General features: G+C 38.3%; 2 protein-coding genes across 2 annotated transcripts in view; one reads left to right on the top strand and one right to left on the bottom strand.

Moving 5' to 3' along the window:
* LOC131168109 (uncharacterized) overlaps window positions 1–4,082 on the top strand; it is a 30,726-nt gene extending 26,644 nt beyond the window's left edge. Inside the window, exon 4 of the mRNA XM_058127318.1 lies at window positions 3,664–4,082. Coding sequence (XP_057983301.1) covers window positions 3,664–3,824 — 161 coding nt within the window. The 3' untranslated portion in view covers window positions 3,825–4,082. The remainder of the gene's footprint in view (window positions 1–3,663) is intronic.
* A 632-nt stretch (window positions 4,083–4,714) lies between these two features.
* Window positions 4,715–20,416, bottom strand: LOC131168348 (uncharacterized). Its single transcript, XM_058127707.1, has 6 exons — window positions 20,030–20,416; window positions 12,349–12,433; window positions 6,872–6,943; window positions 6,328–6,494; window positions 5,662–5,773; window positions 4,715–5,351 (listed from the first exon to the last, which is right to left on the bottom strand). The coding sequence occupies exons 2-6, from the start codon at window positions 12,391–12,393 to the stop codon at window positions 5,136–5,138; spliced, it is 612 nt and encodes a 203-aa protein (XP_057983690.1). The 5' UTR covers window positions 12,394–12,433; window positions 20,030–20,416; the 3' UTR covers window positions 4,715–5,135.
* Between the last annotated feature and the right edge of the window lie 760 nt (window positions 20,417–21,176).

The raw sequence follows: 21,176 nt of genomic DNA, 5'->3' as shown, positions 1-21,176 counted from the left end.
GCTGGTCTTTCCACACTCAGTTCTTTAGAGCTGCAAATGATCAAATCTTCACCACCACTTTGATTTCCAAAAGGAAAATCGGAATTAAACTCCTTCCTAATTGCATCACTTGGACACATGTTATTGGGAGTTCTCTCCCACAAAAAGATGTTCTTTTAGGATGAGATGTTTATTGTTTATCCAAATCCCTGAGGATTCTTCCAATTGGAATTAAGTGCAAAAGAGAATTCAAGCCCTCTACCTAGACAAGCAAAATTTATTCTCTGTCTTATTTTTTTCCAGATTTCCAGCCCATTCAAAAACAACTCCTAAAATTATGTGCTGAAAGCCATGATCAGTTCATCCATGATCATCCTCTTTGGAAAAATCTAGAATTCTTTATTCATATCCCTTTCAAATTAAATGAAGATGTTAGTCCTACCAAGGCCTCCCATTCGGGAATGTCCCTCTCAGATCTTCAACTTGCAAGGGAAGAATGTCATTCTCTGTTAAAACAAAGTCTCATTGAGCCGACCAGCTCTTCTTGCTGTAACAGGAAGTCCTTTTCTGCCATGTAAGGTGAGGAGAAGACAAACAGCACCGAAGTAAAAATATAAAAACATAATTTTTAAATATCATATAGGCCAATTTTAAGTTTTAACTAACAAACACAAACAATATATATTAAAAAAATAAGCTTGAGCCATAAGAAAAAGCCAAATTAAAAATGTCTCAAGATTCTAATTTCAAAGCCAGCTGCAGCCAAGACAGTGGCAGAGAGTACGAGAGGGTCGTGGAGAGAGGCGAGAGACTGCAGAGGGTCGCTGCAGAGAGACGACAGCTCCGAAGGAATCGTCGGAGGCAGATCAGAGTTTGGAAGGGAACATCGACTCGTCGGAGAGAGACGAGAAGCTTGGAGGAATCGTTGGAAGCAGCAGCCGTCGAGTCGTCAGAGAGAGAGGAGGTGCTGGAGGAATCATCTGAGAGAGAGCAGGGGCTATCATCGAGGGGAAGACTCGCTGGAGGCTTCGTCGAGGGAGCAGAACAGAGGAAGCTTCGTGGGAGAGAGGTAGGATAGGGCTTTCGATGCATTCTGGGTTCTGCCCTGTTTAATTTATGTTATAAACCAAGAATCCCGAAAGGCGTATGCTTGGCATTTGAGGTGTAAAAAGGCGAGACTTTACACCTGAGGCGTACGCCTTTTAGGAATTACGCATTTCCACTAACGCCTTAGGGCGTTTTAGGCCCAAAACGCATCAAGGTGCGCCTTCAAGAACGCCTTTTAAAACACTGGTTTTACTAAATTCTTTGTATTTAATACCATCGTTCATTTAATCAGAATTAGTAAGTTTATGAAGAATCACATGCCTCTTTTTTTTGTCCTCAAGGGCCATAAAAATGAGCTACTTTTGTAATCGCTATTGCTATCCTCCCATGTGGCGCTAAGCACCTTCTTGAGCTTTATTTTCTCCTTTGTAGAGGCAAGGGCAAGATACTTCTTATCTTTAACATCTATCTTTTTCTTTGCCTCCATCTCATAGGGAAGAAGAGACTCAAGCATTTCATCTGATGGGAGTGCTTCTAGATCCTTATCATTGCTAGTTTTGCTTCCAAGAACTTAGATGTTTTCCATACAAGCTCATAATTTGTATAAGATTTGCCAACAAATTTTAAGTCATTAATGATATAGGTAAATCTTGTCAATATATCCTTTATATTCTCATGTTATCTCATCTCAATATTTTGTATTAATGAACAAACATATTCACTCTATACACAGTTTTAACTCTGTTTGCTCCTTTGTAAAACTTCGAGTGTATGCCAAAGTTGCTTAGTTATATCACTAGTAGATGCCCTATTCATTTTACTATGGCCTAAGGCTTTGCATTTAAGGTGTGCATGCATATTTCATTTTTTCACCCAACCTATTCCTAGGTTTTAGTTTGGTATCACCATTTTCTACGGTTGTTGGGAGAGTATCCATTTTGATGATATCCCAAACTTCAAAGTCATGAGATTGAAGGTAAATTTTCATTCTATTTTTCCAATAGGTGAGTCATAAAGCGGTGGCCTTTGGATTACCCCTCTATAGCAGTGGTGATTATGTTGGTTGTCATAGATCATTCTACAACTGCTGAGTCAAGTAGGAATAGTCTTTAGCTTTGATGTCAACTTTTACTCCAAACAACTCGAGGGGGATATTTGCTCTAACTAAATTTTAGTTCTTAGGAAATCAAAGCACTGCTAATATAGTTGAGCAAATCCACATGAATGTAAAATTACAAAGAGATTAATGGAGAAATTATTAATACTCTTTATAGTGGTTGGTTCAACTATCCCAGAGCTATGTCCTCTCTCTCAAGGCCTTAGTGAAACCTACAACGTCTTGCTTTCACAGACGGAAGTATACTAAGATTGCAATCTCTTGCTTTCACGGAATCAAGAATTCCAAATACTTTGAATACAATGGTAGAAGATTTTTACAAGGATATATACAATTGAAAAATATCTGTTGTGAATGAAAAATTCTTGAGGCAAATTATCAAGCCATGGCACAAGAGTTTTTAGGTTTTATCTCTTTTAAGAAAATAAAATCAAGAGCTTAAGGAGAGATTGACAGTAGGAAGATTAGCAATAATTTCTCTTCAGTTCTTTTGGGCTGGTCAAAGTGTACATTTTTGCCCATTATTGTGTCAGTTGCTTTTTATCAGTCAACCTATCAATGGAAACAGTCTACCTATCAACTAGCCATTATGTACAATTATCACAACTCAGGAGAATTCTAAGGTTGTGTTTGGGATCATTGATTTCATGCATCGGATTTGGGCGAGACTGTACAGTGTACAATTTTGTATTGTATTTTATCTAAATCCGAGGTTTGAACTCTTAAGTTCCCAAACATTAGGTAAAAGGTAGATGTTGCGTGTTCTGTGAGATATTTTTGGAACACTTGAGAATAATTCATAGGAACCTTCAGATTTTCTGTGAGATTACAGGAAAAGCAAGAGTACCGGTGTGAGCAATACAAGAATCTGCATGTAAAATGCTGCAGCGTGGGGTCCCCCCACTCCAAATTGGGGTTCTGGGCAGGGCATCACTATGCAGTCTCTCTTCCACACATACAAGAATTTTATCTACTTCATTAAATTTCATGTCAAATTTTGTGTTTGGAAGTCATGTTTCTTCTCCTCACAATGCTGCTTCTCGCATCTGCATTGACTTTAGTGTGCAATACAAGTTATACAACCTATGATTTTCCAGTTGGAGGGATAATATCTATCTGGATTATTCTCTGCTGTTTGTCCCATGTATTCTCTTAAACATGTCTTGAAGCTTACTGTAAAATGTTTAAATCTTATTTTTATTAGCAATTCATTTCCATCACCTCCTCACTGAATTTCATTGTGTTCATATGGAGATGATTCTAATGAGGTCTAGTTGTATGTTTCCTGTGGGTAATACTGAGCAGTCTATTAGGAGCTAAAGCCCCCCAATGATGCCAATTTTGAGATGGAATATCTGTCGTTTTCTTTTTTGTTTCCCGTTTGCACTTGATTATTTTGCTCTTTCACTTATCTTTTATTTTTATTTTTATTTTTGTATTAGCCTGCTGCCTTAATTCATAAATAAGTTTTTAATGAAACTCTGGAACTGTTTTTCTTGAATTTTTGGTAAAAATATTAGGTGTTGCTTTGGTTCTCTGCCAAGCAGATCCTGTGCTTAATGATGGCCAGGGTGGAAGTGATCCATCAAGAGAATCAGTTATTGAAGGAGTTCGGAAGAAGTTCATAGAGAAGGTCGTCACAGAGCATGAAGATGATGATGATGGATCTTCAAGTGAATAGAATTTCTGCGAGTTCTCCTTTATTCCCCTTCCCCCCTCCCCCCAATTTTGGGATAAGCAATGAGTTCCTTTTGTGCTTTTTTTTTTTTCCTCACCTGTATTCCATAGTTGTAGGGCAAGTGCCTTCACTTTGTTACTCTGTTATATTATGTCTTCCTTTTTAATCATGTCAAAACCAAAATGTATAAATTTGATTACTTGCTCTTGTGGCATTGATCCCAAAGGACTTTGTAATGCGAAGGATTTCCTACTTTCCCCATGTTGAGTATTTGAGGGTTGGGCTGAGTTAGGTTTGAGTGGCTCAGTTGAATTACTGTTTGTTGCCTCATTTGGTTTGAAGAGTCTTGAGTTTTGCTTAATTCACTTGTATTATCACACTATACTGAGTACTAAAATGCCATTTTCATTTTGACATTTGCATAGAGCACAGCAGAGAGTAGTCACAGTAACAATCTCAATGGTTCTTTTGTTGTGGGGGCTAGAGACTTGAGCATATATAATTACTAAACCTTTTTGAAAATATGCATCATGGGGGAACCATGATAAACCTTGCAATTAATTTTTTTTCAAAAAATATTGCAGGCTTAATTCACTTGCATTACCACAAGTGCTAGAATGTCCATTACTTTTAGAAATTCAAATAGCACTGGAAAGTCTCATTGTCGTCAGTTTTTATACTCGAGCAGATTGTTAATAACATTTTTGATAAAATACCTTTCAAACATTGCCATTTGAAGGCATACACTTAAGGAACCATGGTGAAGCTTGCTATTCATCATAAAAAAATTATTACAGGGTTTTCAAAAATGACGTGCTATACTAAAATTTAAAATTGATTAGACCTTTTTCATATCCAGTAGATCTAAACAAACCAAAGAAAGCCATGAAAAATATTCTTGATCATTTTCTAGCCATGACTAGAATTTTTTTTGTACTTAATAGGCAAAAATAATGTCTACCCCATGCTTTCACCAAGGGGTAATGCACCAAACTCCCCATAAAGCTAAGGGTAGTAATCCCATACATACAGATCATGAGGCTGTCAAGCAGTACATGTTTTTCTCAAATTAGCTGCCATGTCTGGCAGACAAAAAAAAAAATCTTGCCTAGGAAATTTTTTCATTCCACTCATAATGAAACTTTTTTCCCTGGAGACCAGAAAGATTACAATCGATTGACCCCCGTTATCTTTGCTACACAAGATTAAATGCCTGAACCAAAAATTCAAATACCAAACTGATAATATGAGCGCAAACCAAGCACAGGGCAATCCCAACATCACCTTCCGAGATGTCAAACAAGGAAACAAACTCTATTCTGTTTGAACATCTTCCCTCTTTTTGCTTTTCCTTGGGTTCGAAGCATTTTGCTGCTGCTGTTCAGCCTTCTTCTGAGCTCGAATCATTGCTCGTCTAGCACGAGGCCTCATTTCTCGTACCTGCCGAGGAGGCATCACATATGGTTCAATGGGTCGGTCACCAAAGGGGTGCTCACCACCGGCAAATATTCTCAGTTTTCTATCTCTATCCTGCAACCATACAAAGGATGTAAACAAATCCAAAAGGCCAAGATGAGAAAATGCGACGCACTATAAATATTCAAGATGCAGAGGCTATCACAAATGTGTGATTTCCTCTGGCCCCACGCCCCAGGGGGGGGGGGGGGGGTTGGGTTTGGGATACCAAGCTTGTCTTTTCCTCCAACTTACAGCATATGCATAAGACATAAACCATTGCATGACGGGCCTCATTAATTCTTTTAACAAATGTACTTTCACATACTAGCTGACCCAAAATAAAATGGTTGTTTTAAATCAAATGTAGACCAGAAAAACTCACATCACGCAATTTGTTTCTTGGAAGCATGCGCAGGACAGCTTTCCGAATAACTTCAGTAGGATCCTTCTTCAACTGATCCCGTAAGCTCCTCTCCTTGAGGTGGCCGACATACCTATGGATAGCATACATTCAAATGAACAAAGAAACAACTAAAACAACTAAACAAATTAAGAGCATTCAGAAACAAATTACAATGGCTTAGTTCCTCAGTGTCTTTTATATTAATGTTTGATGGGAGTACTTTATTTTCCAAAGCACTTAAATGGATTCAATTCAATTAATTTTCTCAACAGTAAAATTATAATGAGATTGTTCAATATTCGTAACTCTGGCTTTGGGAGCATGAAATTAGGACCTGTGATTTGGAATTGTGTGGATTTGAATAAAACATACTACAAACTTGTATTGAGTTTTTTTCAAATCCACACAAATCCACGTTCAAGCCCCAAAATGCATCCCCCGAACATTACATAAATGTAAGCATTTTTTTCCCAAGAAGTAATGCCCACCTTTTTATTTGAGATCTTTGGCAGTTACTACATGTCAACAGTTAAACTGAAGCACTTAATTGCCAATCGACACCCCAACTGAATCACTTAAAGCAGTTGCCCAATATCATGCCATAAAAGCAAACCAGAAGGAATAATCCAAAAAAATAGTACTTGCCCAGTATGCCAACGGTAAAATTTATTGGTCAGTTTTCGCCCTGTAACACAAACATCCTTTGCATTAAGCACAATGCACATATCCCCCTCTTCACGGTGGGGAGTGTAAGTTGGTTTATCCTTGCCTTGAATCACAGTAGATATTTGAGATGCTAACCTCCCAAGGACCTATAATACAGGAAGTTAATAGTTATTTTTGCAAGCTCAGATAGAAAAAGAAAAATTCTGGATATAGCAAAACTAGCAATTCAACCAAAATAACACATTTATCAAGACATCAGTTCTTTCAGGGTTAAAACTTCAATCTCCACACTCTGTTTCACTACAATGTATTGAAACACTTTCTAACTGCCTCCCGGCCCCTACAATCTAACCCCTTCTCCAACTTTTTCCCACCAAAAGGTAGCAAACAATCACTTTAATTGTATTTGGACAACAATAATAATTAGTGCTTTTTTGTATTATAGGCCAACACTTGGTCAAGTGGATTGCAAACAGAGTTATTTTCAAACAGTAAATGGTAAATAAAGAATATCCAATCCAACCTGGCCTTTAGCATCAAATACTCTCCATCGCAGACCTTCTAAATTGATACGCCTCAGGCCAGCAAGCGCTCTCTGCATGGAAAAAATAAAGAACATGCACAGTTATTGACAAAACATATACTGAAGTCAACAAATCAAGTCTAAAACAAAACACAAAAGCAGTATCATATGAAACCTGTCTGGTATATTTCACAGAACAGCAAATGCTCATCCTAACGCCTCATCCAACATTGTAATTGGGAGAATCACCTTGACTAGGGAAGAAGATTTTAAAAAAGGAATTTGTTATTTTCATAAAGATCTTTACTCTGAACTTGAGATTTGAAGACCTACAGTGGATGGAATCAATTTCAAATCTCTCAATTCCTCCATTGTGGGGTGGCTAGAGAACCCTATGATGAAGCATAAATCCTCCAAGCTATTGAAAATTGCAATGGGGATAAAGCGTACGGACTAGATGGTTTCTCCTTGGATTTCTTTCAAGCTAACTGGAGCCTTCTCAAGCATGACATTATAAACATGTTCAAGGAGTTTCATAGATCAGGAAAATGTGTCAATTGCATCAGTATCGCCTTTGATCCTCTTATTCTGAAGAAAGTTGGGGCTGTTAACATTAAAGATTTCCGCCCTTTTAGCTTGGTGGGTAGCATTTATAAAATCATCGTCGAAGTCCTAACTGAGAGGATAAAAAAAAGCAATACCAGAAGTCATTGGTCAGTATCATCATGCTTTGTGGCTGGAAGACAATTATCAATGCTGCCCTAATAGCTAATGAGGTGGTGGATGCATATCTGAAGGAGGGAAAAAGGGGAGTAGTACACAAACTAGATAACGAGAAAGCACTTGATAGAAAAATAGGCTTTGGGGAGCTTTGGTGTAGTTGGATTGCACAATGCATCAAAACTTCAAGCTTCTCAATGCTCATAAATGGTTGTCATTCTGATTTCTTTCACTCATTGAGAGACTTGAGACAAGGGGGATCCCTTATCCCATTTTCTATTCATTTTGGTAATGGAGGTGCTCAGCCTCATACTGATAAAAGCTACTGAGGGATGGATCTTTGGAGGTCTCAAGGTAGGAAAAATGGTAGGCTTACAGAAGTTTCTCATCTCCTCTTCGCAAATGATATGATCATTTTTTGTGAAGAAGATCCCCTTCAAATTCTCAACCTTTGATGCATTTTGTTCAGGTTTGAGGCCGGCTTGAAAGTGAACCTTGGTAAAAGTGAGCTCATTCTAATTGGAGACAACACCCTTGGGGGGACCTTCCTTGCTAGTCTTCTGAGGGGATCCTTTCCCATTTGTCACCTTGGTTTCCCTCTTGGAGCCAAATTCAAAGACAAAGGAGTTTGGGACCCCCATTATTGAGAAGTTTGAAAGGAGATTGGCAGGCTGGAAAAGAAATTTCTTATCATAAGATGGTAGACTCACCCTTATCAAGAGCGCTTTGATGAATCTTCCAGTCTATTTCATGTCCCTCCTTCCCCAACTGGCCTCAGTTGCTAGGAGATTGGAGGAAATACTGAGAAAATTTCTTTGGGGAATCTTAGGGGAGGAGTTTAAATACCAACTTGTTAGATGGGGAGAGGTTAAACAACCCATATGATAGGGAGGTTTGGAGTTGAAACCCGCCTCACTCTCAATAAAGCCCTCCTTGGGAAATGGTTATGGAGGTTCATGAAGGAAAAGGGAGACTTTTGGCAGGAAATCATTGTGTCTAAATGGGTTCAAGCATAATAGTTGGATAAACACAAAATAGTAGGGGACCTACGGAGTGGGAGGTTTGGAAATTCATTAGGCAAGGATGGGATGATTTTTTCCAATATGTGAGATTTCAAGTGGGGAAGGAGGTCAATATTTACTTTTCACATGACATGTCGCAGGACAATCTTAGAGCTGCCTTGCTTCCATCTACAGTTTGGGTGACAAAATGCCCTCCTCAGTCATCATCTTCAAATCTACGAGTAGGGGATTTTCTGGAATGTTCCTTTTACTAAGAACGTAGAAAATTAGGAACTTCATGCACCCTCCAAATTTTACAGCAATCTTTATAGTTTTCGATACCAAAACATCCCCAACGAACCAAAATGGGTTTTGGACAAAAAATGGTGTTTTCACTGTTAGATCTTCCTACAAGAAGCTTTTCTCTGATGGGGACAAATTGCAAAAACTCCCCGTGGATTAATATTTGGAGGACAGCAGCCCTTCAAAGGTCCTTTTTTTGTTTGGGAATCTACACATGGAAATATTTTAACCCTAGACAATCTACAGAAAATGGGGCTTACAATTACAAATAGATGTTTTCTTTGTATAGCTGATGCAGAATCAATCAATCACATTCTTCTCCACTGCCCCTAGACAAGGAATTTCTGGAACATGGCTCTGCCCTTGATTGGATATTAGTGGGTTACTACAAAAACTCCATTTTTTGGGTTTTTTTTTGGAGGGGGGGATGGATTTGGGCTTTGAAAGGCATCAGAGCCACCAAGGAGAAGCGAAAGGCTTTGAATCTCACCCCCCTCGCCATCTTCTGGTGAGCTTGGAAAGAAAGAAATAAGAGAGCCTCCAAAGATACAGCTACACTGCTTCAGATTTGAAAAGAGCAATGGCTGGCATAGTGGGAAAAATTGTTAATGATCGTATCGTAATTATTGATGTTTGTGACACTCTACAGAGTGGTTGACGTTTTGTGCCACAGTGTGGCCTCCCCTTGATGCCCAACTAGCAAAAGTTCCTCTTTACCAATTAAACAAAAAAAAATATTTCTTTTTTAGAGAATAGTACTGAGAAAAATTGCATAAGGTACTCACTTTGCTTAAAATCTGGAAAAAAAAATTCAAGTTTGAAAAAATAATCTAGGTTAAAAGTGGCTTGACTGGCATTAATCTAAAAAATAAGGAATTAGAGGGATTTAAATCTCTTGTGGGGTGCGATTTGTTGACTTTTCCCATCTCGTATCTAGGCCTTCCTCTAGGGGGTAATCCTCTATCTGCTGCTTTCTGAGACCTGATGATTAAGAGGGTAGGGTAGAGACTTGAGGGGTGGAAGAAGGCCTATATATATTGGGGAGGTAGGATTTCTCTCATTAGTGCTTATCTAATATTCCCATTTACTGCTTTACTCTCTTTAAAAATCATTCGGAAGTAGATTGGCAATTGGAGAAACTTATGAGAGATTTTTTGTGATCAGGTCTTAGGAAGGATAAGGGTGCTCATCTTATTAGTTGGGAGGACAAAATTAGAGGGAGGTCTAGATCTTGATAGCGTGGTTTCTAGAAACATCTCCTTGATAAGTAATGTTATGTAGATTCTCCTTAGAGTCTAATTCATTATGGCACAAAGTAATAAAAAGTAAGCATGGTGGTATTCATAGGTATGGTTGGGATACTAGGGGAAGTAGCATTGATGCATGCCCTTGGAAATTTGTTTTGAGTATTTTTTTTCCCTTGTTCATTTTTCTGTTGGCATTGGAGATAGTGTTTGTTTTTGGGAGGATGCTTGGGTGGGTGAGAGTTTGTCGGAATCTCTAGTGCCTCATTCGTATAGACTATCTTCCATTCATAATGCATCCATTTTAGAATATTATTCTTCTGAGGGGGGTTTTGTTTCATGGGACCTCTATCTTTTCAAGAGTCTCAAAATGAAAGAGAGATAGAAGAGCACTTGCCTGTTGAGTGTTCTAAATTCTTTCAATCCTAGTACAAGGGGGGATGCTAGGCTTTGGATTGGGGACTCTTCGGGGTCTTTTTCTTCAAATCCCCTTTTTGTCCATCTTGCTAAATTTATTAACAATAGCCCTTTCTATCTGGATAAAAAGTTGTGGAAGGCTATTGTCCCTTTTAAGATTTGAGCTTTCATCAAGACTTTGGTTCTCAACAGGGTTAATATGATGGACTAGGTTCAAACAAGGAGGCTTTATAAAGCTCTCATTCCAGCTATTTGCATGATGTGTTGCAAGGAGGGGTGACTAATTGTCATCTATTTTTGCATTGTGAGGTGGCAAGAGTGCTGTGGAACAATCTGTGTTCTTGTTTTGGCAAGGCTTAGGTAACACCAAAGGTTGTTCATGAGTGCACAGCTCATTTCTGGGGTTTTGGAAGGAATGAGAAAAAAAGAAAGGTTTTGATATTCTACAGTTTTTTTCTACATTGTGGACGCTTTGGCTTGAAAGGAATGCCAGAAAATTTAAATATCAGAAGACTCTCCTGAGTTTGATTTGGGAGAAAGCTATGTTTTTGGCTCCTATTTTGGCTCACTCTTTTGGGGTTTTTAAGGGTCTTTCACCGTCCAATATCTAGAGGGACTAGAAAGCAGATGTAAATCTATTTATTGCCTGTTCTTCTGTTTTTTTTTGTTTTTTTGTTTTCCAGAGGATGCCTAATCCTTTTTCTCTGTAATTGGTTCTTTTTTCTTGCTCTAATGAAAATTTGTGTTATCTAAAAACAAACAAAAAGACCAACAAACATCTTTCATGCTCCTATAGTCACTAACTTCTATTGCGGAGCTAAAATGGGATACTACACTGACCTTAAAATTCCTAATGAATTTAGAGTCCAACAAACAAGAAAAAGTTGAACATGCATGATGCAACCAGATGACTAACTGAAGATCAAATAAATAAATGCTCCATTTGATTGCTAATGAATAAAAAATAATGATAATCATCCAAGTGTATCTATCTACATCAGATCATTGGAGGGAGGGGTAATTAGGGTTTAAAGAAACAAAAATTATATGAGTTCTCAGGAATAAATTTTGTTTTCTTTCATTAGAATTTGACAAAAAGAACAAAATAAGAGTATACGTTAGGGTCATTGACATAATTTGAATAAACAGGATCTATTTCCCAAACAGAATGCTTCATAATTAAGGTAGCAAGACGTTCTGAAGAATCTAACCCTAGCTAGAGATAATTCGAATAAACAGGATCTAATTCCCTAAAAAGCATCCAAAGCAAGAGACCACAAAGTAGTAAGGCCCCCAAAGTGAGTTCAGGAAAATAAAATAGCTCTAAAACTAGAGTACACAGAAAGGTGACAAGAAACTCTTGATAATCTTTAGATTTCACTCCAGTTCTCATCACTGTAATTTTCACTCAAAAGTACTTCAAACACAACAGCATTGTCCAACATGCGAATGCTAATAACAGCAGAAATGAAAAGGCACAACTGTTGTAGCGAGAGAGAGAAATCAATGAGACATGATTCCCACCCAAATGTCTTAACGATTGCCCAATTCATTGAAACCCCAAGGATCAAGACAGAAATGGTAGCAACATGGGCAAAAAACCTCGAAGCAATTCTCTTTTGGAAACAAAGATAATCCCCATTTATCAATATTTGATGCAGACAAGGGAAAACATCCATTCAATACCATCCCAGCTAATATAGAGAGCACGAGCGACCCAAAATAAGAGTGATAGAAAATTAAATTTATTTGATAGAAAATTAAATTTATTCTTTCTGAACTTAAACTTTACCTTCAAGTTGCCATTGAACGAGCCAGCAGCTACAGGGGTTGTCATTTCTATCTGAAATCTCCTTCCTCACAGAAAGATCATTCACCTGTGATTGTGAATCAAAGAACAAACTATCACTCAATACAATTAAGCTTGTGAGGATCCTGAAGAGCAACAAGATCCATAAAACCACAGGTGGACAGGAGAAATGTTCGACGTCTAAAACCCTAATGGGTTTTTTGGTTCACAGAATGGAATCAATGCAAGAAGGAATTGAATGAGGAATGAAATTACATTACAATGCTTGTTATGAAATAAAAATGAGAAAGTGGAATAATATTTTTTATTACAATAATGTCCTTTATGTACAAAAAAATAATATTTTACCAATAAGAACCATGCAATGTCCCCCAACTTATGCATAAACATTGACTTGCCAAACCATGCATTTTCCAACTTATAAATAGATTTTAGAAAATTGAAATCAGAATTATTTTGTCAAATTACATACCATCCATCTGAATTCCATGCTTAATAAATGTTGAAATTAAAAGAAAACTTGTATGTTGAAAGTTTTCTACTGAAAGATGATAAAAACTGCTTTGGCTTCCCTTAATTAATGGTATATATATATTAAGAGAGAAAATACAGACAAAAGAGGACAAGAAATCCCAAAAAAGAAGGCTAAAATAAGGAAAACATTGCCTAATGTGCCAAACGGTGTACTGAAGAGAAATAGAACTTTAGCTCCAATACTGATACAGGGCACGGATACGACATGGCTGGGATATGTTTGTTAATTAATATGAAAAATATATATACTTGCCTATGACCGCTTGTCTCGTGCGTTGGGGATGAGTTTCCATCATGTAAATACTAGTGTAGGTTTATTTTCTACTAGTTGTTTTTTCGTATGCCAAATAAGGCCGTATAACTCCTCAGTCACTTTGATGTTTCCTAGTACCAGGACGAGAATTGCATGTAAAACTCTTTAGGGGAGGGTGAGTGTTCATCAATCTCATAAAACTCACTAGCTATTGTCAACGTGTTTAGCCCACTTGCCTCCCTCACTAAACACACAATGTTAACGGAGGTGTTGTTAATGAATTGCATTGCTTCAATGTTTAATGTTTGCTTGCTACTGCTTTCATAATTGCTTACTGCTTCCACTGATATTTGATTGAATGTTAATGAAAGTGTTTCATGAATGAATTGTGGTAAACGACAGGCTGGCTAGTTAAGCAAGAGTGGTTTAGCTAGCGCCGCACGGTCCTTTCACAAAGGTGTGAAAATAGTCGGCCCTTGACACCTGGTATCAGAACTCGGTTAATTGCTACATGAACTCAGATACCTTCGTTGTGGGATTGGGAAAGCTTTGGTAAGTGACCATGGCACCAACCAATGCTAAGAAAATCAACGTGCTGGAAGCACAGGCTGAGACAATAGCCAACAACATGGCCGCAGAGGTGGCCCAACTGAGGGAACTTGTTGATGAAATGATGGGATCACAAAAGCATCAAGAGTTTGATAGGTGAAATGTCAGAGGACTTTCACCACACTATGGAAACTTTGCAGTCTCGGATAGCTGGTTTGAATGCAAAGATGAATCTAATGGTTCTTGTTATGGGAAACTTAACACTCTGGGGTTTAGCAAGACCAAGGTACCCGAACCCAAGACGTATAGGCGTGCCCGTGGTTCCAAGGAGTTGGAGAACTTCTTGTTTGATATGGAATAGTACTTTCGCACTATGATGATAGCCTTAGAATAGGTGAACGTGGATACTGCGACCATGTACTTGGTTGGTGACGTTAAACTGTGGTGGCGTACCAAGTACAATAAAATAGAAAATGGAAGATGTGTAGTGGATAATTGGGCAAACTTGAAGAGAGAGCTCAAGGCCCAGTTCTTTCCCGAGAACGTTGGGTATAATGCTAAGAAAAAGCTAAGAGACCTCAAGCATACTGGGTCAATCAAGGAATACGTGAAACAATTTTCTGCTTTGATGTTGGATATCTGGGACATGTTGGAAAAGGATAAGCTATTTTATTTTCTTGAGAGATTAAAATCGTGGGCAAGAATTGAACTTCATTGGCAAAGAGTTCAAGATTTGTCTACCGCGCAAGCTGCTGCAGAACGTTGGTGATAACACCACTTCGTCCAAAGAGTTTGGCGGAAGGAAAAACAGTGGAAAGTCTTTCAAGAAAGGCAAACCCAAGAGTGGGGGAGCTGACTATAAGGCCTCAACTTCAAAGGAAGCTTTATCGTCTCGAGGATTCAACACACCCAATGAAAAGGGTAAAATTTCATGCTACTTGTGTAGAGGCTCTCATAGAGTTATGGAGTGCCCACACAAGGGATCCCTCAATGCCTTACAAGCTTCCACTTCAACTTCAAAACAAGTGTTGGAAAGTGATGGAAAAGAGGAGGATACCCCGAGGGTGGGTGCAATGCATCAACTAAGCGCATTGAAAAAGTAGGCAAAAGCACCGAAAATTACACGAGCAAAAGGATTGATGTTTGTGGACTTGAGGATCAATGGGAAGAGTACCCGCGCTATGGTGGATACCAGGGCTACTCATAATTTTGTTTCGCAGCCAAAAGCATGGAGACTCAATTTATCTTTGGAGAATGATACAGGATGCATGAAAGCAGTTAATTCTGTAACCTAGCCTACTCTAGGAGTAGCCAAGCAATTGCCGATTAAGCTTGGACAGTGGGAAGGTCATGCGAATTTCACAGCAGTGCCATTGGATAACTTTCTAGTCTATTTGGGAATGAAATTCCTGAGGGGGGTGAAGGCAATGCTAATGCCTTCTACTGGTTCCTTATATCTGATGGGAGATCACCCTTACATGGTGCAAGTCGTTGCAAAAAAAGAAGACAATGGGAAGTTCCTTTCAGCCATGCAACTCAAGAGAGGATTGAGAAAAGGTGAGCAGACATATCTAGCCACAGTGGTGGTAGATGAAGAAGTAGGCCAAGAGCGGGCGCCTACGACCATCCAAGCAGTATTGGATGAGTACAAAGAGGTGATGCCAGATAAGTTGCCTTATAACTTGCCTCCACGGCGGGATGTGGACCATGAGATCGAGTTGTTGCCAGGAGTGAAACCACCTGCTAAAGGGTCATATCGGATGGCGCCTAGAGAGCTAGCAGAGCGGAGGAAACAACTTGATGAGTTCGAAGTGGGATATGTTTGCCCTTCCAAAGCACCATTGGTAGCACCGATGTTGTTTCTGACGAAACATAAAGAGCATCTACGGAAGGTGTTCGACAGGTTGAGGGGAAATAAAATCTATGTGAAGAAAGAGAAGTACTCTTTCGCTCAGTGGAGCAACAAATTCCTTGGTCATGTGATTGAGCAAGGTCATATCCGGAGGCATATGGAGAAGGTAAGGGCGATTCAAGAATGAAAGATCCCCACGATAGTGAAGGAGTTGTGTTCCTTTCTTGGCCTTACTAACTATTACAGGAAGTTCGTAGAGGAATATTCGCGGAGAATGACTCCAATGACAGAACTATTGAAACAGAGGTATTATTAGCCGCACATGCGTGATGATGCGGTTGATTATACCCGGACTTGTCTAACTTGCCAACAAGACAAGGTGGAGCGAAAGAAGAGTACAAGGCTGCTGGAGCCCCTACCAATACCATCCAAACTGTGGGAAAGTGTCTCACTGGACTTCATCACCAACCTGCTCAGAGTGTGAGATGCAAGGTCTATACTTGTGGTTATAGATAGGTTTTCGAAGTATGGTACGTTCATAGCCGCACCAAAGTACTGTTCGGCAAAGGAGACGACACAATTGTGCTTCACTAAGATTGTGAAATATTGGGGTGTTCCCCAAGACATTGTTAGTGACCGAAACTCAAGATTCACCGGCAACTTTTGGACAGAATTTTTTAGAATTCTTGATTCAAAATTTGAAATCTCTTCGAGTTACCATCAACAGACAAAGGAAAGATGGAGAGATTCAATGGACTACTAGAAGAGTACTTGCGCCATTTTGTCAATGCCAACCATAAGAATTGGGTGCAACTTCTTGATGTTGCTCAATTCTGTTTCAATACCCAAAGGAGCTCAACAACCAACAAGAGCCCCTTTAAGCTTGTTACAAGCTAGCAGCCGCTGTTATCTCACACAGTGGGCGACCTGTACAGAGGAAATAGTCCCAGGGCGTACATCTTCACCAGAGAATGGAGACAGAATGCAAAATTGCCCAAGCCTATCTGGAGAAAGCTTCTAAACAGATGAAGAAGTGGGCAGATCAAGGGGGAAGACTGCAGCACTTTAACTGGATGAAAGTGCATCATGTGTTTCACGTCAGCTGCCTCAAGCCATTCAACGCCGACATCGACGATCCGAGCAAAAGTCAGTCAAACAGAGCAGAGTTGAAGACAGTGCAACCTGATAGACATGAAGTTGAAGATATCAGATAGAGAGTTCATATCCTCAAGGAAGAAGCGGCAAGAGTTCTTAATGAAGCGGAAAGGCCTTGGTGATGAAGAAATCAGCAGGATTTCTGCAGAAGATATGCAACTGTTCGTGAACAAAGTTGAAGTGTACCTAGCGTCAAAGTCTACAAGGACATCGACCACATAAGTGGGGGAGCGTCATAAGCCGAGCTTGTTCAGGAAATTATGCTTGCCTGTGACCGCTTGTCTCGTGCGTTGGGGATGGGCTTCCATCATATAAATTCTAGTGTAAGTTTATTTTCTACTAGTTGTTTCTCTGTATGCCAAATAAGACAATATGACTCCTTGTTCACTTTGATGTTTCCTAATATCAGGATGAGAATTGCATGTAAAGCTCTTTAGGAGAGGGTGAGTGTTCATCAATCTTATAAAACTCACTAGTTATTGTCAACGTGCTTAGCCTACTTGCGTCCCTCACTAAACACACAATGTTAACAAAGATGTTGTTAAGGAATTGTGTTGGTTCAATGTTTATTGCTTGTTTGCCACTGCTTTCATAATTGCTTACTGCTTCTGCTGATATTTGATTGAATGTTAATGAAAGTATTTCGTGGATGAATTGTGGTAAACGACAAGCTGGCTAGTTAAGCAAGAGGGCCTTAGCTAGTGCTGCACTGTCCTTTCACAACGGTGTGAAAATAGTCGGCCCATGACACTGGGATATGTTAGTTAATTAATATGAAAAATATATATAATTACGCATGTTTTCCCTTTTAAATGAAAAATAGAGAGGGGATAAGCATCACTCATGCTCAATTATGAATTGCATCCTTTTAAATGAAAAATATAGAGCTAATAAGCATCACTCATGCTCAAGTATGAATTGCATAAACATTAACAACACTCATTAGAGAACTCAAGAAACATTTCCAACTAAGCAGACAACAATGACAATAGTCCAAGTTCCATATTTCCGCAGTTTCATAACATTATAACAATATTAATATTGAATATGATAATTTGCTATTAATATTAAATAAATGATATCAATATATCAATATCATCATCCATCAAATTTTTAAAAAACAAGAATACAAAATATAGGCAGTGAGCCAGTGGGGGAGGATGGGGTGGCAATTGGCAAGCACACTCTGATGTTGCATTTTTTGTGCTTGGTCCGCCCCCTTTCATCTTTTGGTTTTTGAAAACACTAAAACATTAATATCGATTTTTTACCTAACCATTCAAACACTGAAACATCAATTTCGTGCTCCGGTACTTCAATAGTTCCAAACTAATAAAAAACATGCAAGGATATGGAGATGAGGGAGGGAACGACTCACGTTAAGCAAAAAAGAGCGCTCAAGGCTTTGAGAGAGGAAAGGCTGGGAGGATGGAATCATGAGTGCTCCAGGGAGATGTCCGGCAAACAGGGAGAGACTCGAGCAAGAAGAGCCCTTTAGCCTTCAACAGAAGCAAAGATTGTCGTTGATGAAGGCTAAGATGTCTGGTGAATAAGGCTAGGGGACTAGAACAGAGGTTTGAAGGCTGGGAGGATGGGGTTGCGAGTGCTAGGGTTTCAATCGTTTGACAAAGGAGCTGGACCTGCTCCATCTTCTAAGTTTTGGGGTGGTAAAACGGGTTAACGTAAAGGTTGGACGGGTCGTAAATGGGTAGGGATTAAATGTGTTCAGATTGACCCGTTTAATTGATGACCAACATATAAATTCAAACTCGTTCGTTTAATGAACAAGTCATAAACGGGTACTCGTTGAAAAATTATTTAAAAATATAATTTATTTATTTTTAATTTTTCAAAATATTTCATATAAAGCAACATAAATTTTAAAAAAAAAATAACACTTATTTATTTATTTATTAATATCTTAACAAAAAAACATAAAATGTAGAAATAGTACATCTCTTTAATTAATATTTTTTTAATGTAATGTACATGTATGTATATATATATCAAATTAAATGGGTCACTCGATGGGTACCCAAGCTAAACTCATTTATTAAACGAATCGGGTTCAAGTTGACTCGTTTATAAACGGATCATCTTCTGCTAAATCTGAACCCAATTTAAACGAGAGGGTCATGGGTCCCTCGTCGGGTTCCGACCCGTTTTGCCACCCCTATCTACATTCTGTCTGCCTTCTTTTTTTCTTTTTCTTGGGTATAAAGCAACTGAAGGAGCAGGCCAGATGTGCGTTTGGCTTAGAACAGGCCCTCGGCATGTCTACTCCTAGTTGTGTTCGAATATTAAAACAAAAAAAATTAGGGCATAAGACACTGACCGTTTGCCAAAAAGATAATGACTTTTTTTGAGTTTTCAAAAATTCTAATGACCTCCCCTATGATATTAAAACTCTCATGAACTTTCCTTAAATTTATCAAAAATACACAAACTTTCCTTTGAATTTTGTAAAAAGAAAAGTATTTTGAAGGGAGGTCTTTGACATTTTTAAAATCTCAAGGGAGGTCTCTGTCTTTTTGCCAAACATTAGGGAAGGTGAATATTTTTGCCCAAAAAATTAATTTATGACATGTACCATACACATCTAGCCATGTCAGTGGCATGTGTCAACACGTGTCGAATACACTACAAGAATTTTAAGATTTAACAATGAGAATAAAATATTGTCATAAAAATTTATACATAATGACAATTTATTTGAATGGCCGTTAAATAATGTCCTATTAGCGAAGGCAATGAAAACTCATTGTTGTAAGTACGTAAATCTCATTGATAATTTTTTTTAAAAAAAGGGTTGAATTCCAATTAATTGTTAGGGCTACAGCCTCTTGAATTTTGAAACCCTAACAAATTATTAATCAAGTAAATTGACACAGCAGGGGAGGTAGAGTGGGCGTTGAGTGCACATAGCAGGGGGGACAACTCATCAGACAAATTCTCAACACCAAAAAACTTTTCCATGACACGCAAACAAGGATTATTGGTAAGAGCAGTGAAGAACCGAAGAAGAAGAGAACAGGGCACTGGACTTTGAGCACAACAAAAGTAAGAAAACACAAATATAAAAAAATTAAAAAGGGACAAAACTCAAATTCAATGAACATTCAAACAAATATAAACAAATAACACAAAGAAACCCATTTTAAAGAGGGAGACTGATCAACATGAATATAATAATTTGGAGGAAATATTCTCTCATACATTTAATCGAACACATTGTGCTCATCTTAGGGTATTTTAAAATTTCAATAAACATCAAACTGCAAAGACTTTTGAGTTTTGAACACAACGGAAAAATGGAAAACCTGAAGGACGGAAGATCCAAAGGAGTACTGCAAGTCTGCGAGAGTGCGAGCTGCGAAGTTGGGAAGATGGAAGCCGAAGTCCGAAGGGGTAGACTGGATCTGCCGATCTGGAACAGGAGGTTCGAACTCGCCGTCGCCGACTGTGTGCGAACTGCGAAGTGGGAAGGGAACTGGGAAGAGAAGGTGACGCTGAAGGGAACTGGGACTGCGAGTCAGGGAGTGCCGGCTGCCGGCGAGGTTGCGACTTGCGAACTGCGAACTTGGGTAGGGAAGAGCCGAAGTGGGGAGAAGAGGGCAGGCTGGAAGAGGCAAATGGGATATTGGGATTCAAGAATGGCAATGGCTGAATCCCGAATGGAACCTAGCGGCCAACCTAGCCTAAAAATTAAAATCATAAATAATATAATTTAATAATTTATATTTAATTATTAATTAATTAAAATTTTAGATAATTCGATAAACCGAAGTACAAATTACCCATAACCGAATTGAAAATCGAATGCCTGAAATTACTTTATTTTAAAATCAAATCAAACCGAATTATAAATTACCCAAACCAAACCGATCGAACCCGATCGATTAATTTGATTAAAACTAAATTATGCACACTCCTACAGCAAAAATTGAGTGCACACAGTGAGGGGGTTACGATCAGTTTTCAGTGCATACAGTAAAGGGATACAATAGAATATTACTTTAATATAACTACATGATTTATGCCCCTAGTCAATGTAACAATTATGTTTTGAATCCAAACAAAAGAAAATGTAAATCTTTAATGAGAAAAGAATAAATGAGTTGTTTTAAAATTTTAACTCATTTTTTTATGCAATTTTAAAAATATATATAAAATAAAGATATTATATATTTCTTAACGAGTACTCGTTTATTTATTGGGTGAGCCCTGTTTTATGATTTCTTCATTCATTTATAAATTAAATCGGTTAACCGAACCCAATTCTTTTAAGTCTTGTGCAATTGGGGTTGTACCTCTTCAGATTTTATTCTCCATAGATTTGATTTATTACTATAAGATAAATATTCTCACTTATTGACTTATAATATTTATCACCAATAACATATTACTTCCATATTATTTTTGAATGAGAAGATGTGAAGTGTCTCTTGTATATTACTGAATCAGTTT

Source organism: Malania oleifera, chromosome 11 (assembly GCF_029873635.1).
Source record: "Malania oleifera isolate guangnan ecotype guangnan chromosome 11, ASM2987363v1, whole genome shotgun sequence".
Classification (NCBI taxonomy): Eukaryota; Viridiplantae; Streptophyta; class Magnoliopsida; order Santalales; family Ximeniaceae; genus Malania; species Malania oleifera.
The sequence above is the reverse complement of the archived record's forward strand: the minus strand, read 5'-3'. Positions and strand labels throughout refer to the sequence as shown.